At 45.1% G+C, this 16,295-nt stretch overlaps 1 protein-coding gene across 1 annotated transcript in view; it reads right to left on the minus strand.

The window, feature by feature from the left end:
* Positions 1-16,295, minus strand: part of LOC137379810 (lipoxygenase homology domain-containing protein 1-like) — a 302,018-nt gene that overhangs the window by 42,158 nt on the left and 243,565 nt on the right. The window contains exon 26 of the mRNA XM_068051579.1: positions 13,707-13,888. Within this exon, the coding sequence (XP_067907680.1) occupies positions 13,707-13,888 (182 nt within the window). The remainder of the gene's footprint in view (positions 1-13,706; positions 13,889-16,295) is intronic.

Genomic DNA, 16,295 nt, shown 5'->3' on the forward strand with positions numbered 1-16,295 from the left:
GTGCCGACCATCAACCACCCATTTATACTAATCCTACACTAATTCCATATTCCTACCACATCCCCACCTGTCCCTATCTATACTAGGGACAATTGCTAATGGCCAATTTACCTATCAACCTGCAAGTCTTTGGCATGTGGAGGAAACTGGAGCACCCGGAGAAAACCCACGCAGACACAGGGAGAACTTGCAAACACCACACAGGCAGCACCCAGAATTGAACCCGGGTCGCTGGGGCTGTGAGGCTGCGGTGCTAACCACTGCGCCACTGTGCCACCCATTATACCATACCACATTTTCCTCCTCCAGCCTACATCATCACTGTTTTTAAATCAAGACTCATTGCGTAGTTCTTTAGAATCATAGAATCATAGTATCCTGGAGAACCATTTGTGCAGGAAGTGTTGTCAATTGCAGCAGCTTGAGCTCCGGTTTTGGAACTTGAGCGGCAGCTGGCGATACTGTGGTGCATTCGTGAGGATGAGAGCTACATGGAAAGCACGTTTATAGATGTGATCACCCCACAGTTTAAGAGTATGCAGGGCGAGAGGGAATGGGTGACAACCAGGCAGTCAAAAAGAATCAGACAGGTAGTGCAAGAGACCCCGGAGTGCATCTGACTCTCCAACAGGTATTCAGCACTGAATACTGAGGAAAGTGATGCTTCACCTGGGGAGTGCAGCCAGAGCCAAGTCCATGGCACCACAGGTGGTTCAGCTGCACAGGGTGGGGTACAGGGAAGACTGGAAGAGCCATAGTGATAGGTGATTCAATAGTCAGGGGAACAGACAGGCCGCAGACGTGAATCCAGGATGGTGTGTTGCCCCCCTGGTGCCAGAGTCAAGGATATCACTGAGTGGCTGCAGAGCATCCTGAAGGGGGAAGCTGAACAGCCAGCAGTCGTGGTCCACATCGGAACCAATGAAATAGGTAGAAAGAGGGATGTGGTCCTGCAATCAGAATTTAGGGTGCTAGGTAAGAAATTGGTAAGCAGGACCTCAAAAGTAGTAATCTCTGGATTACTCCCAGTGCCACGTGCAAGTGAGTATAGAAATAGAAGGATGACAGATGAATGTGTGGCTGGAAAGATGGTACAGGAGGGAGGGTTTTAGATTCCTGGGACATTGGGACTGGCTCTGGGGGAGATGGGACCTGTACAGGCTGGATGGATTGCACCTGAACAGAGCCGGGACTGAGCTCCTTGTGGGACGTTTTGCTAGTGCTGTTGGGGAAGGTTTAAACTAGTTTGGCAGGGGGATAGGGACCTGAGGGTAGACTCAGTTGGGATAAAATCCTAAATGAAAATGGAAGGCAGAAAATTAATGGCTGAGTCTGGAAGATAGAGGAAACAAAGGGTAGAAAATTTAAAAAAAGAGCTTGGCAGTGCTCAAGAGTATCTATTTCAATGCAAGGAGTATAGCAAATAAAGCAGATGAGCTGAGGGCACAGATAGACAGATGGCAGTATGATATCATAGCTATTACAGAAACATGGCTTAAGGAGGGACAGGAATGGCAGCTCAACATTCCTGGTTACAGGGTATTCAGACGCGAAAGGGAGGAACATAAGAACATAAGAAATAGGAGCAGCCCCGCCGTTTAATGAGATCATGACTGACCTGCCCCAGACCTCAACTCCTCTTTCGTGCCAGCTCCTCATAGCCCTTAACTCTCCGATATTTGAAAAATCTATCTACCTCCTCTTTAAATACTGTCAGTGATCTAGCCTCCACAACTCTCTGGGGTACAGAATTCCAGACATTCACGACCCTCTGAGAGAAGAAATTCCTTTGCATCTCAGTTTTAAATGAATGTTCCCTTATTCTGTAACTATGTCCCCTATTTCAAGATTCCCCCACTAGTGGAAACATCTTCTCAACATCTGCCCTGTCAAGCCCCCTCAGAATCTTGTACGTTTCAATAAGACCATCCCTCATTTTACTAAACTTTAATGAAAGGCCTAACCTGTTTAGCCGCTCTTGATAAGTCAACCACTTCATCCCAGGAATCAGCCCAGTGAATCTCTTTTGAACTGCCTCCAAAGCCAGCATATCCTTTCTTAAACTGTACACAGTACTTCAGGTGCGGCCTCACCAACACCCTGTACAGTTGTAACAAAATTTTTAAACTCCAACCCCCTGACAATAAAGGCCAGAATTCCATTTGCCCTCTTAGCATGCAGGTGCAGCAAGTAATTAACGTTTTGTGTTTCATGCACAAGAACACCCAGATCATCTGTGCTGCATGTTTTTGGAGTCTCTCTCCATTTAAATAATTGTCTGTCTTTTGATTCTTCCTACTAAAGTGCATGACCTCACACTTTCCTACATTAAACTCCATCTGCCAAGTTTTTGCCCACTCACTCAACCTATCTATATCCCTGTGCAGATTCCTATGTCCTCATCACAACATGCCCTCCCACCTATTTTTGTATCATCAGTAAATTTGGATATATTACACTCTGCCCCCTCCTCCAAGTCATTAGTATAGATAGTAAATAATTGAGGCCCTAGGACTGATCCTTGTGGCACTCCACTAGTTACGTCTTTCCAATCTGAAAAAGACCCATTAATCCCGACTCTGTCTTCTATGTGTTAACCAATACTCAATCCATGATAATACATTATCACCAATACCATGAGTTCCTTGTGCAATAATCTTTTATGTGGCATCTTATTGAATGCCTTCTGGAAATCCAAATACACTACATCTACCAGTTCCCCTTTATCAACTCTGTTTGTTATATCCTCAAAGAACTCTTGCAAATTTGTCAAACATGACTTCCCTGTCAGAAAACCATGTTGACTCTGTTTGATTGCGTTAAGCTTTTCTAAATGTCCTGCTATTTCTTCATTAATAATGGACTCTAGCATTTTCCCAACGACCAATGTTTGACGAACTGGCCTATAGTTTCCTGCTTTTTGTCTCCCTCCCTTCTTGAACAGGGGCTGGAGGGGGATATGAATGGAGTGGGATTGGCAATTCTGGTCAAGGAAAGTATTACAGTTGTGAGGGGGGATGATATGTTGGAAGATTCATCAAATGAGGCCATATGGATTGAGATAAGGAACAAAAAAGAAGCAATCACACTGCTGGGATTGTACTATAGACCCCCAAACAGTCAGAGGGAGATAGAAGAGCAGATATATAGGCAAATCTCTGAGAAGTGCAAGAACAAATGGGCAGTAATAGTAGGGGATTTTAATTAGCCCAATATTAACTGGGATAGTTTTAGTGTGAAAGGAATTGAGGGAGCAGAATTCGAGGTGCATTCATGGGGTAGGCGATGGGGTAGTGGTATTATCACTGGACTAGTAACCCAGACACCCAGGATATTTCTCTGGGGACATGGGTTTGAATCCCACCGCAGCAGAAGGTGGAATTTGAATTTAATTAATAAATCTGGAATTAAAAGCTAGTCTAATGATAACCATGAAACCATTGTTTATTGTTGTAAAAACCCACCTGGTTCACTAATGTCCTTTAGGGAAGGAAATCTGCTGTCCTTACCTGGTCTGGCCTACATGTGACTCCAGACCCACAGCAACGTGGTTGACTCTGACATGCCCTCTCAGTTGTACCAAACCGCTACGAAGTCAATAAAAAGGAATGAAACCGGACGGACCACCCGGCACCGACAACGGCAAACCCAGCCCTGTTGACCCTGCAAAGTCCTCCTTACTAACATCTGGGGGCTTGTGCCAAAGTTGGGAGAGCTGTCCAACAGACTAGCAGCTATGTCCTTTAGAACTCGACCAGTAGTGGTGCTACCGAGCCATTCTTGGTGATGGACATTGAAGTACCCCACCCAGAGCAACAACCTGACATAGTCATACTCACGGAATCATACCTTACAGACAATGTCCCAGACACTGCCATCACCATCCCTGGGTATGTCCTGTCCCACCGGCAAGACAGACCCACCAGAGGTGGTGGCACAGTGGTATATGGGAGGGAGTTGCCCTGGGAGTCCTCAACATCAACTCCGGACCCCATGAAGTCTCATGGCATCAGGTCAAACATGGGCAAGGTAACCTCCTACTGATTACCACCTACCGCCCTCCCTCAGCTGATGAGTCAGTACTCCTCCATGTTGAACACCACTTGGATGAAGCACTGAGGGTGGCAAAGGCACAAAATGTACTCTGGGTGGGGGACTTCAATGTCCATCACCAAGAATGGCTCGGTAGCACCACTACTGGTCGAGTTCTAAAGGACATAGCTGCTAGACTGGGTCTGCGGCAGGTGGTGGGGGCACCAACACGAGGGAAGGACATACTTGTCCTCACCAATCTGCCTGCCGCAGATGCTTCTGTCCATGAATTGGTAGGAGTGACCACTGCACAGTCCTTGTGGAGACGAAGTCCCGCCTTCACATTGAGGATACCGTCCATCGTGTTGTGTGGCACTATCACCGTGCTAAATGGTATAGATTCCGAACAGATCTAGCAATGCAAAACTGGGCATCCATGAGGCGCTGTGGGCCATTAGCAGCAGCAGAATTGTACTCAACCGCAATCTGTAACCTCATGGCCCGGCATATCCCCCACTCTACCATTACCATCAAGCCAGGAGACCAACCCTGGTTCAATGAAGAGTGCAGGAGGGCATGCCAGGAGCAGCACCAGGCATACCTCAAAATGTGGTGTCAACTTGGTGAAGCTGCAACCCAGGACTACTTGCATGCCAAACAGCGTAAGCAGCATGCGATAGACAGAGCTAAGCGTTCCCATAACCAACGGATCAGATCTAAGCTCTGCAGTCCTGCCACATGCAGCCGTGAATGGTGGTGGACAATTAAACAACTAACTGGAGGAGGTGGCTCCACAAACATCCCCATCCTCAATGATGGGGGAGCCCAGCACATCAGTGCGAAAGATAAGGCTGAAGCATTGGCAACAATCTTCAGCCAGAAGTGCCGAATTGATGATCCATCTTGGCCTCCTCCTGAAGTCCCCAGCATCACAGATGCCAGACTTCAGCCAATTCGATTCACTCCGCGTGATATCAAGAAATGACTGAAGGCACTGGATACTGAAAAAGCTATGGGCCCTGACAATATTTCGGCAATAGTACTGAAGACCTGTGCTCCAGAATATGCCGTGCCCCTAGCCAAGCTGTACCAGTACAGCTACAACACCCGCATCTACCCTGCAATGTGGAAAATTGCCCAGGTATGTCCTGTACACAAAAAGCAGGACAAGTCCAACCCGGCCAATTACCGCCCCATCAGCCTACTCTCAATCATCAGTAAAGTGATAGAAGGTGTCATCAACAGTGCCATCAAGCGGCACTAGCTTAGCAATAACCTGCTCAGTGACGCTCAGTTTGGGTTCCGCCAGGGCCACTCAGCTCCTGACCTCATTACAGCCTTGGTTCAAACATGGACAAAAGAGCTGAACTCAAGAGGTGAGGTGAGAGTGACTGCCCTTGACATCAAGGCAGCATTTGACCGATTATGGCATCAAGGAGCCCTAGCAAAACTGAGGTCAATGGGAATCAAGGAGAAAACCCTCCACTGGCTGGAGTCATACCTGGCGCAAAGGAAGATGGTTGTGGTTGTTGGAGGTCAATCATCTGAGCTCCAGGACATCACTGCAGGAGTTCCTCAGGGTAGTGTCCTAGGCCCAACCATCTTCAGCTGCTTCATCAATGACCTTCCTTCAATCATAAGGTCAGAAGTGGGGATGTTCGCTGATGATTGCACAATGTTCAGCACCATTCATGACTCCTCAGATACTGAAGCAGTCCGTGTCGAAATGCAGCAAGACCTGGACAATATCCAGGCTTGGGTTGATAAGTGGCAAGTAACATTCGCGCCACACAAGTGCCAGGCAATGACCATCTCCAACAAGAGAGAATCTAACCATCTCCCCTTGACATCAACGGCATTACCATCGCTGCATCCCCCACTATCAACATCCTAGGCGCTACCATTGACCAGAAATTGAACTGGAGTAGCCATATAAATACCATGGCTGCAAGAGCAGGTCAGAGGCTAGGAATCCTGAGGCGAGTAACTCACCTCCTGACTCCCCAAAGCCTGTCCACCATCTACAAGGCACAAGTCAGCAGTGTTATGGAATACTCTCCACTTGCCTGGATGGGTGCATCTCCAACAATACTCAAGAAACTCGACACCATCCAGGACAAAGCAGCTGCTTGATTGGCACCCAATCTACAAACATTCACTCCCTCCACCACCGACGCACCGTGGCAGCTGTGTGTACCATCTACAAGATGCACTGCAGCAACGCACCAAGGCTCCTTAGACAGCACCTTCCAAACCCACAACCTCTACCAACTAGAAGGACAAGGGCAGCAGATACATGGGAACACCACCACCTGCAAATTCCCCTCCAAGTCACACACCATCCTGACTTGGAACTATATCACCGTTCCTTCACTGTCGCTGGGTCAAAACCCTTCCTAACAGCACTGTGGGTGTACCTACCCCAAATGGACTGCAGCAGTTCAAGAAGGCAGCTCACCACCACCTTCTCAAGGGCAATTAGGGATGGATAATAAATGCTGGCCTGCCAGTGACGCCTACATCCCATGAATGAATAAAAAAAAAATTCAGGAGAACTTTTTTGTCCAGTATGTAGCAAGTCCAACAGGAGAGGGCATAGTTTTAAACTTAATTTTAGGAAATGAAGATGGGCAGGTGGAAGGAGTGGCGGTGGGAGAGCATTTTGGTGGTAGTGATCATAATTCAATCAGTTTTAACATAATTATGGAAAAGGACAGAGATAAAAATGGTATTAGAGTTCTCAATTGGAGCAAGGCCAATTTTACTAAACTGAGGAGTGATTTAGAGAATGTGGACTGGAAACAGGTACTTGAAGGTAAATCATTATCAGAGCAGTGGGAGGCATTTAAAGGGGAGATTCAAGGGGTTCAGAGTAAACATGTTCCCACAAAGAAAAAGGGTGAGATGGCCAAATCTAGAACCCATGGATGTCATGGAGCTTACAGGGTAAGATAAGGCAGAAAAGGAAAGCTTATGTCTGACACAGAGAACTCAATACTACAGAAAGCTGAGAGAAGTATAGAAAGTGGAAGGGTGAAATCAAAAAGGAAATTAGGAAAGCAAAGAGAGGGCATGAAAGAATATTGGCAAGCAAAATCAAGGTGAACCCAAAGATGCTTAATCAATACATTAAGAGGATAACTAAGGAGAGAGTAGGGCCCATAAAAGACCAAAAAGTTAACCTATGTGTATGGGCGGAAGATGTTGGTTTGGTTCTCTTCACAAAAGAGGGGGACGCTGCAGATATTGCAGTTGACGAGGTGTGTGAAGTATTGGATGTGATAAACATAGGGAGAGAGGAAGTATTAATGGGATTAGCATCCTTGAAAGTTGATAAATCACCACGGCCAGATGAAATGTATCCTAGGCTGTTAAAAGAAGCAAGTGAGGAAACAGCACAAGGTCTGACCATCATTTTCCAGTCCTCACTGGATACAGGTGTGGTGCTGGAATATTGGAGAACTGCTAATGTTGTACCTCTGTTTACAAAGGGAGCAAAGGATAGACTGAATAATTACAGGCCGGTCAGTCTAACCTCAGTAGTGGGCAAATTATTGGGATCTATTCTGAGAGACAGGATAAACTGTCACTTAGAAAGGCACAGATTGATCAAGGATAGTCAGCACGGATTTGTTAAGGGAAGATCTTGTTTGACCAACTTGACTGAATTTTTGAAGAAGTAACAAGGCAGATAGATGATGGTACGGCAGTTTTTTAAAAATTCATTCATGGGATGTGGGCATCGCTGGCCAGGCGATGTGGTCGACATGGATTTTAGCAAGGCTTTTGATAAGGTCCCACATGGCAGACTGGTTAAAAAAATAAAATCCCATGGGATCCAGAGAAATGCTGCATGGTGGATACAAAATTGGTTCAGTAGCAGGAAACAAAGGGTAATTGTTGACAGGTGTTTTAGCGACTGGAGGGCTGTTTCCAGTGGCATTCCACAGGGCTCAGTACTGGGTCGCCTGTTTTTTGTGGTATATATTAACGATTTGGACATAAATGTAGAGGGAATGATTAAGAAGTCTGCAGACGACACAAAGATTGGCCGTGTGGTAGATAGTGAGTAGGATAGTTGTAGGCTGCAAGAAGATATTGATGGTCTGGTCAGATTGGCAGAAAAGTGGCAAATGGAATTCAACTTGGAGAAGTTTGAGATGATGCTTTTGGGAAGGTCAAACAAGGCAAAGGAATACACGATTAATGGGAAAATACTGAGAAGTGTAGAGGAAGTGAGGGACCTTGGAGTGAAGGCTCAAAGATCCCTGAAGGTAGCAGGACAGGTCGATAAGGTGGTTAAGAAGGCATATGAAATCCTTTCCTTTATTAGCTGAGGTATAGAATATAAGAGCAGGGAGGTTGTGCTGGAACTGTATAACTCATTGGTTAGGCCACAACTTGAGTACTGTGTGCAGTTCTGGTGACCTCATTACAGAAAGGATGTAATTACACTAGAGGGTACAGAGGAGATTTACGAGGATGTTGCCAGGACTAGAAAAATGTAGCTATGAGGAAAGATTGGATAGACTGGGGTTGTTCTCCTTGGAACAGAGAAGACTGAGGGGAGATCTGATTGAAATGTACAAAATTTTGAGGGGCCTGGATAGAGTGGAGGTGAAGGATCTATTCACCTTAGCAGAGAGGTCAGTGACGAGGGGGCATAGATTTAAAGTGATTGGTAGAAAAATTAGACAGGAGATGAAGAAAATCTTTTTCAGCCAGAGGATGGTGGGGGTCTGGAACTCACTGCCTGAAAGGGTAGTTGAGGCAGAGACCCTCAACTCATTCAAAAGGAGTCTGGATATGCACCTCAAGTGCCGTAATCTGCAGGGCTATGGACCAAATGCTGGAAGGTGGGATTAGAATAGGTGGATCGTTTTTTCGCCCGGCACAGACACGCTGGGCCAAGTGGCCTCTTTCTGTGCCTTAAACCTTCTATGGTTACTACACACAGGTTCGGAGGAATTGTTCCAGATTGAGTTACTGTCTCGGACAGATCTATCTATCACTGCTCCTGTGCTGTTAGCTCTTTTTAATGCCTTTATACAGGAGCTGCTTCAACATCTTTGTCATTTGTGCCCTGACCAAGTCACTAAAAGGCACAAGTTAGTTGTTTGATCAGAGGGGGTTGGAATTAGCTGTGAATCTCCCTCTCATCTATCATAAGGTGATGGAGCCTTGAAAACCCTGAAAAACAGCAATGTTGTATTGGTTTCTCTTTTTGTTCATGGAGGGGGTCCTCCACTATCTGGGCGGCACAGTGGTGCAGTGGTTAGCACCGCAAACTCACAGCTCCAGCGACCCGGGTTCAGTTCTGGGTACTGCCTGTGTGGAGTTTGCAAGTTCTCCCTGTGACCGCGTGGGTTTCTGCTGGGTGCTCTGGTTTCCTCCCACAGCTAAAGACTTACAGGTTGATAGATAAATTGGCTATTGTAAATTGCCCCTAGTGTAGGTAGGTGGTAGGAGAATGGTGGGGATGTAGTAGGGAATATGGGATTAATGTAGGATTAGTATAAATGGGTGGTTGTTGGTCGGCACAGATTCGGTGGGCCGAAGGGCCTGTTTCAGTGCTGTATCTCTAAATAAATAAATTATCCTACACCCTTCACCTTGGTTTCTCAATAATTTAAAATCCAGCTCTTTATTCATCTCCATTCTAAGACTTAGCTGATAGAGCATTCACTGCTTCTGATCCGGTCTCACTCCACGTATCAATTATTCCTGGAAGAGGATTTTTATATCTTTCTCAGGACTTGCCAGTGTTATACTCATACCTTCTCTAGATCTGCACTGAAGTCTAAGTTTGAATATCTTGCTGGCATCCATGTTATTCATTCCTTGTGGCACTTTAAATCATACCTTTTCTCCCAATGAAAACAAGTTTGAATCTTTGACCTTTTCAAAACTGAGAGTCCACGAAAGTTGATAAAGCCCAAAAATGGCTCCAGGGATCACAATGTGCGATTAACCTGCACCCGTTGCTTCGAGGCAGACAGCACATTATCTTCATTTAAATTATTTCTCTGCAGAGGCAGTGCTAAACGTGCAGCTAAGTGGCTGCCCACCTGAACAGAAGATGCAAATTCATGAGAGGCTAGCAACACTTAAAGTTAACTTGCACTATTTAAAGGGAATGTGCATTATGGCTACTGCAGCTGCTGGAAGCAGCCGGAGAAGAGGGTCCGAGCAGGATGAACACTGAATAATGGTATCACAGGGCACAGAGCATTCTCCAAGTTTTTCCGACACCACTTGGAGGCCTTGGTGCAGGAGGTGGACAGGAGGAGAGATGTTCTCTCTCCAACGAGAACCAGGAGGACCGCCAGACAGCCACTGCGAAGGCAGTGGGAGCAGATAGTCATCGCAGTCAATGCCTTTGCAGTGTAGCCCCGAGGCTCTGGATGCAGTGCCGCAAGAAGTTCAATGACCTCACACGAGTGGTCAAGGTCAGTGAATACATCTTCAAATACCATACCCTTACAAATGAACCAGTAGCCTGATACACTGCTCCATTCACCACCACCCTTCACTCCCCTACCAACTATCTGTCAACCAGGACTCATACATACCTCACACTCATAGCTTCACTTAGCATTTCTGCAAGTCTCACACCCACATCTCATAGTTTGCACACATCTTTTAACAGCTCTTTAAACATGACAGCTGCAACATTCACACAACATTCACACAGATTGCATCACACTCACTAATACACTTCTTTCTCTCGTTCAGGACAAGATTACATACAACCACAAGGAGCATTACCCTAACTGGTGGGTAACAGGCATGGCTGCATGTCCTCGCCCTGATGGAGGAGATCTCCACAGCAACTAGCAATGCTGTCCTTACCCTACCCACAGGCTGCAGGTCTGCCTGCAACAGGTGGCAGATTTCAGTGAGCACCTCCTTAATGAAGCAGAGGCATTACACATGCTGTTCCTCGCTGAGGGAGAAGAAATACTCCCTGAAGACCCTGGGCAGATATGGCCCCCTCTTCAAGCAGCCTGTCCTCCTCTGTGTTAGCTCTGCTCACCCTCCCTGTCATGCTGCAGGCCCAAGGGGATAGAAACTACAGCACTCATGACTGGGTGCAAGTGGTCTGAGCAGAACCCTTAAAGTCAGAACCAAATCCTTCAACCATGTGTCTCACGTCTCCCCGTAGACTTCAGTAACTTTAAATAGCAGTACAAAATTCCTAATGCTTCTACTAACTCAACAACAGGCAACAGAAATCAACTAACCTAGCAACTAACCTGAAAGTTCATGATCCCTTTAATTAGCCCTGGTGGGGGGAGTCCTTCCTGCTGCCGAATGCATATTTAACTGTGCATGTTGGAGAGGGCATTAGTACTGCTCGTGTTAAATCAGTGTTACACCCTGGCTGATGTCAGGATCTGCCTACTCTGCGTACTTCCGGTGCATGCTCCTAGCACCTATGCTAACAACCTACCCAAAATGGGGTCTGGTGCGACCTGCACCAGAAGTGTGCATGCGTGGCTTGGATGCAATTTTGATACCAAAATGGCACCTGTAGCACTGAAAATACAGGTGCTACCCAACTGAAATTTGCAGCCAGTGCCTCAAGTCCCAGAATAAAAGCAAAATACTGCGGATGCTGGAAATCTGAAACAAAAACAAGAAATGCTGGAATCACTCAGCAGGTCTGGCAGCATCTGTGGGAAGAGAAGCAGAGTTAACGTTTCGGGTCAGTGACCCTTTTTCGGAACTGACAAATATTAGAAAAGTCACAGATTATAAGCAAGTGAGGTGGGGGTGGGGCAAGAGATAACAAAGGAGAAGGTGCAGATTGGACCAGGCCACATAGGGCAAGAGATAACAAAGGAGAAGGTACAGATTGGACCAGGCCACATAGGGCAAGAGATAACAAAGGAGAAGGTACAGATTGGACCAGGCCACATAGGGCAAGAGATAACAAAGGAGAACTATGTGGCCTGGTCCAATCTGCACCTTCTTCTTTGTTATCTCTTGCCCCACCCCCACCTCACTTGCTTATAATCTGTGACTTTTCTAATATTTGTCGGTTCCGAAGAAGGGTCACTGACCCGAAACGTTAACTCTGCTTCTCTTCCCACAGATGCTGCCAGACCTGCTGAGTGATTCCAGCATTTCTTGTTTTTGCCTCAAGTCCCAGAATTGTCTTTATTGCTATTCTATGACTCCTTACCAAATTGGTGCTCCCGGGCACAAAACTTCACACAACAAGAACACATAGGAGAATGTGGGCATGCAGGTGAGCACTAACGATTTGCAGCCAAATTCCTGATACGTGCTCCTATTGTACAATGCTCAGAGCTGGAAACACTAAACTATAAAGTTTACACCCAATACGCTAAAGATAGCAGCACAACATAAATTACTCAAAGGTAAGATAGTCTCTTTTGATTTATAATCAATAGTGTTGAAGTACATAGGAATGAGAGGTGGCCATTTAGCACCCCCAATCCCGCCACCCACCCCCCCCCCACCTCCTGCCCCGCAACCCCCCCGCTCCCCGAGCATGTTCTGTTATTCAATTAGATCATGGCTGATCTGTGACCTAACTCCATTTACCTGCCTTTTCCCAAAATCCTTTAATAACCTTCTTAACAAAACTCTATCAATCTCAGTTTTAAAATTAACAATTGATCTAACATCAACTGCTGTTTGCTGAAGAGAACTCAAACTTCTATCACCCTTTGTGTCAAAAAGTGTTTCCTAATTTCACTCCTGAAAGGCCTGGCTCTAATTTTTTGACTATGCTCTGAGTCTAAGACTCCCCAACTAACCGAAGTAGTTTATCCTAATCTACCGATCTGTTCCCCTTAATATAGTGAAGACTTCAATCAAATCACTCCTTAACCTTCAAAATTCAATACAACCCTAGTTTGTGTAATCTCACCTCAAAGCTTAACCCTTGGATTCCAGGTATCATTCTGATAAATCTATACTGCACTCCCTCCAAGGCCAATATATTCTTCCTAAGGTGTGGTGGCCAGAAGTGCTCACAGTTCTTCAGACACACGGGCGGCACAGTGGTTAGCACCGCAGCCTCACAGCTCCAGGGACCCGGGTTCAATTCTGGGTACTGCTTGTGTGGAGTTTGCAAGTCCTCCCTGTGTCTGCGTGGGTTTCCTCCAGGTGCTCCGGTTTCCTCCCATATGCCAAAGACTTGCAGGTTGATAGGTAAATTGGCCAATATAAATTGCCCCTAGTATAGGTAGGTGGTAGGGAAATATAGGGACAGGTGGGGATGTGGTAGGAATATGGAATTAGTGTAGGATTAGTATAAATGGGTGGTTGATGGTTGGCACAGACTCGGTGGGCCGAAGGGCCTGTTTCAGTGCTGTATCACTAAACTAAACTAAAAAAACTAAACATGGTCTAATCAGGGCTTTGTATAGCTGAAGCATGACTTCTATCCCCTTGTATTCTATTCCTACAGATATAAAAGCCTTCTGGATTATTTTTTGCACCTGTTGATGACATTTTAATGATCTGTGTACCTGGACCTCCAAGACTCTCAAGTCTATCATAGTAATCCATTAGGCTGGCTGATAGTATAAGTTGACTGGATATTTTTGGCGTAAACTCGAAAACCTCACTGTTTACAGTGACTCACATTTGACAAGTAAACGGCGTGGATTAAACTATTTTAAAGGATATGTGCACACCTCTACGATGAACTTATTGACAGCGCCTCTCTCAAAGCACATCTTTCGCTCCCGCTTGTTAACACACAGAGACTTCTGATGGGTGCAGATGCCATCTCTTCCATAAAGGACGATGAAGACATCAGCATCAGTCCCAGCTCCATAAATGTCAGAGGTGTAAACCGTGATCTCGTATGGAACAACTAGAACAGCAAAGTAGAGAAGAGCAGGTTCAAACACAAACTTTGAAAGACAGGTGTTTATTTATAAGGATTCACCAAATGCTGGGCAAAGCACCAGTTATTTGGACTTGAAAAATGTCTCCTTTCAACATTTTTTTCAAAGAAGGACTCAAAGAGGAAGTACATCTTTCAAAGACTGTCAGAATGGTATTAGAATGCCCTTAAAATCTAACCATTGAGTTCTTTCTTTAAAAAAAATTTCACTCAGGAATTCCTTTCAAGTTACCTCTTAAATTCCTGTTAAAATATATACGATACCATAGGTTACTTTATTTTATAAACGATGAAAGCCTGGATCTTTTGCTGCTACTCTACTTGGTGTACCTTCAGCAGGGCAGGACTTCTGCCCATTACAGAGACAAGATCCTGACCGCAATGAATCCTCTTACCTCAGGGAATTTTAAATAGTGGTGGTGAGCTCCCTCCCTGACCTTTCCTTCTGGATTGGAAGCAACAGGGCCCAAGTATTTTTAGAAAGTTTTGTCTCCCTTGCATTGCTCTATGAGTGATTACACAGGCCTGGGAACAAACAAAAACTCTGGGCCGCTTCTGTAGCTATTACAGTGCTGGAAAAAAAACAGGCCAAGACCAACATGCATCTCTTGTGGCATCTACATCACAGAAGAGGGACACTTGGTTCAACTGGTCCATGCCAGTGTTTATTCTCCACAATAACCTCCTTCCATCCCCCTTCATCTAACCCTATCAGCGTATTGTTATGACCTAAGTGGGAGGAATGCACTGTTTTTTCTACTTCCACTTCTCCACCGGTCACAACTTACATTTAAATGTTTACCCAATTACTGATGCAGTCAATCATATATTCTATTCTTTATCCCTGAATAAAATACACCAATCAGGTTTCTTTAATAAACAACAAAAATATCAGTTTATTATAAAACAAGACATAACCAGTAACAAAACAAAGCATTAACACACAGATTGAAATATGAAAGTTCCCTTTTATCTTAGCCAACACCGCCCCCCCAAGACACACACTCACACACACACACACACACACACAGACAAACACACACACAGACACAATGGTTAACTGAAAAATAGAGATTTTCTCTTTACAGCTCTGTTAAAAAAAAGACAAAAAAGAATACTTTGGTCAAATATTTACTAATTCTTGAAGAAAGAAGATATGAAAAGATGTCAGTTGCCCCTTTTTGGTTTGGCATCCCAAATATGCGTAGACGGCTGTCTCTGGGATCTTTCTAGAGCAGTTCTTTTCAGGCGACATTGAGGATCAGTTTGGCAGGCTTTCCAGGAGAAATGCGGCATCAGGGGTTTCTGTCACACATTTCAGGAGAAATGCAGCATCAGTTTCTCTATTTCTTTCACTTGATTGTCAGGACGTTCTCAAAGAGATGGAAGAGGGTGAGCTGATGGTGACTGCTCTCTTGGCTGGTTTTCTCCAACTGCCTTCAACAGTTCACACCCCAACACACTGTTCAAAATGAAACCAAGAAACAATACCTCAAGAGTCAAGCCTCCTGACCCCTATAAATCTTGACCTGTCACTTCTCTGTAAAAATCTCCCCCAAGTCAAAAAGCCCCTGCTGGGTATTTATCTGAAGACAGGTGACTTCCAGTAAATGTTGTTTTCAAACAAGACCTCTCTGTGTCCTTTCAATGCGCAAGTGAAAAAAAAAATCCATGGAATCCTTTCCAGTTTTCCCAAATACAACAAAGTCCATACATGAGTCCTCAAAAAATACTTAACAAAAAATATAGAAGCACCATCATAATAGTAACCTTAACCTTTGTTCCTTTCTCCCCTCATGTGTTCATATATCCAGCATTGTAAAGATGCAATATGTGTGACATGCCTTGGAGGATGTATTTCACCATTTGGAATTATTTCAATATAGCAGTCCTTTATTGGGCAAGCAAGTTACGCACTGCTCCGCTCTGGAAGTGGGGAATTGGGGTGCAGCACATGATGGTGGGGATGTGGCAGAATGTGTCCAAGAACAATTTTCCAGCCCTGTGAAAATCTGCTGGGCAGGAAGAAAATCCAGTCGGGAGTCTCAAAATCAAGATCCCATTGAAACAGCAACAATATTTCCTTGGAACAAAAATATCAACCTGTCTCTATGAAGAATTTCAGCTATAACGTATTTCTGTTTATTTTTTGTTACCTTAAAAAAAAACATTCTCAGCTGGGAAGCTCCCAGCTGGCAGTTGAGCTCACATTCCAAGTGTTGAATGCAATGGCAGAGATGTGTGAGTTATGTGCACCGTGCACGTCCATTGAATGGGAAAAATTAGTGAGGACCCAATTTATGAATGGAACCTAAGCAATTCCATTTAAATCTATGTCAGAGTAGGTTGATCTCTTATTTGAAACACAAAGGAG

Source organism: Heterodontus francisci, chromosome 1 (genome assembly GCF_036365525.1).
Source record: "Heterodontus francisci isolate sHetFra1 chromosome 1, sHetFra1.hap1, whole genome shotgun sequence".
NCBI lineage: Eukaryota > Metazoa > Chordata > Chondrichthyes > Heterodontiformes > Heterodontidae > Heterodontus > Heterodontus francisci.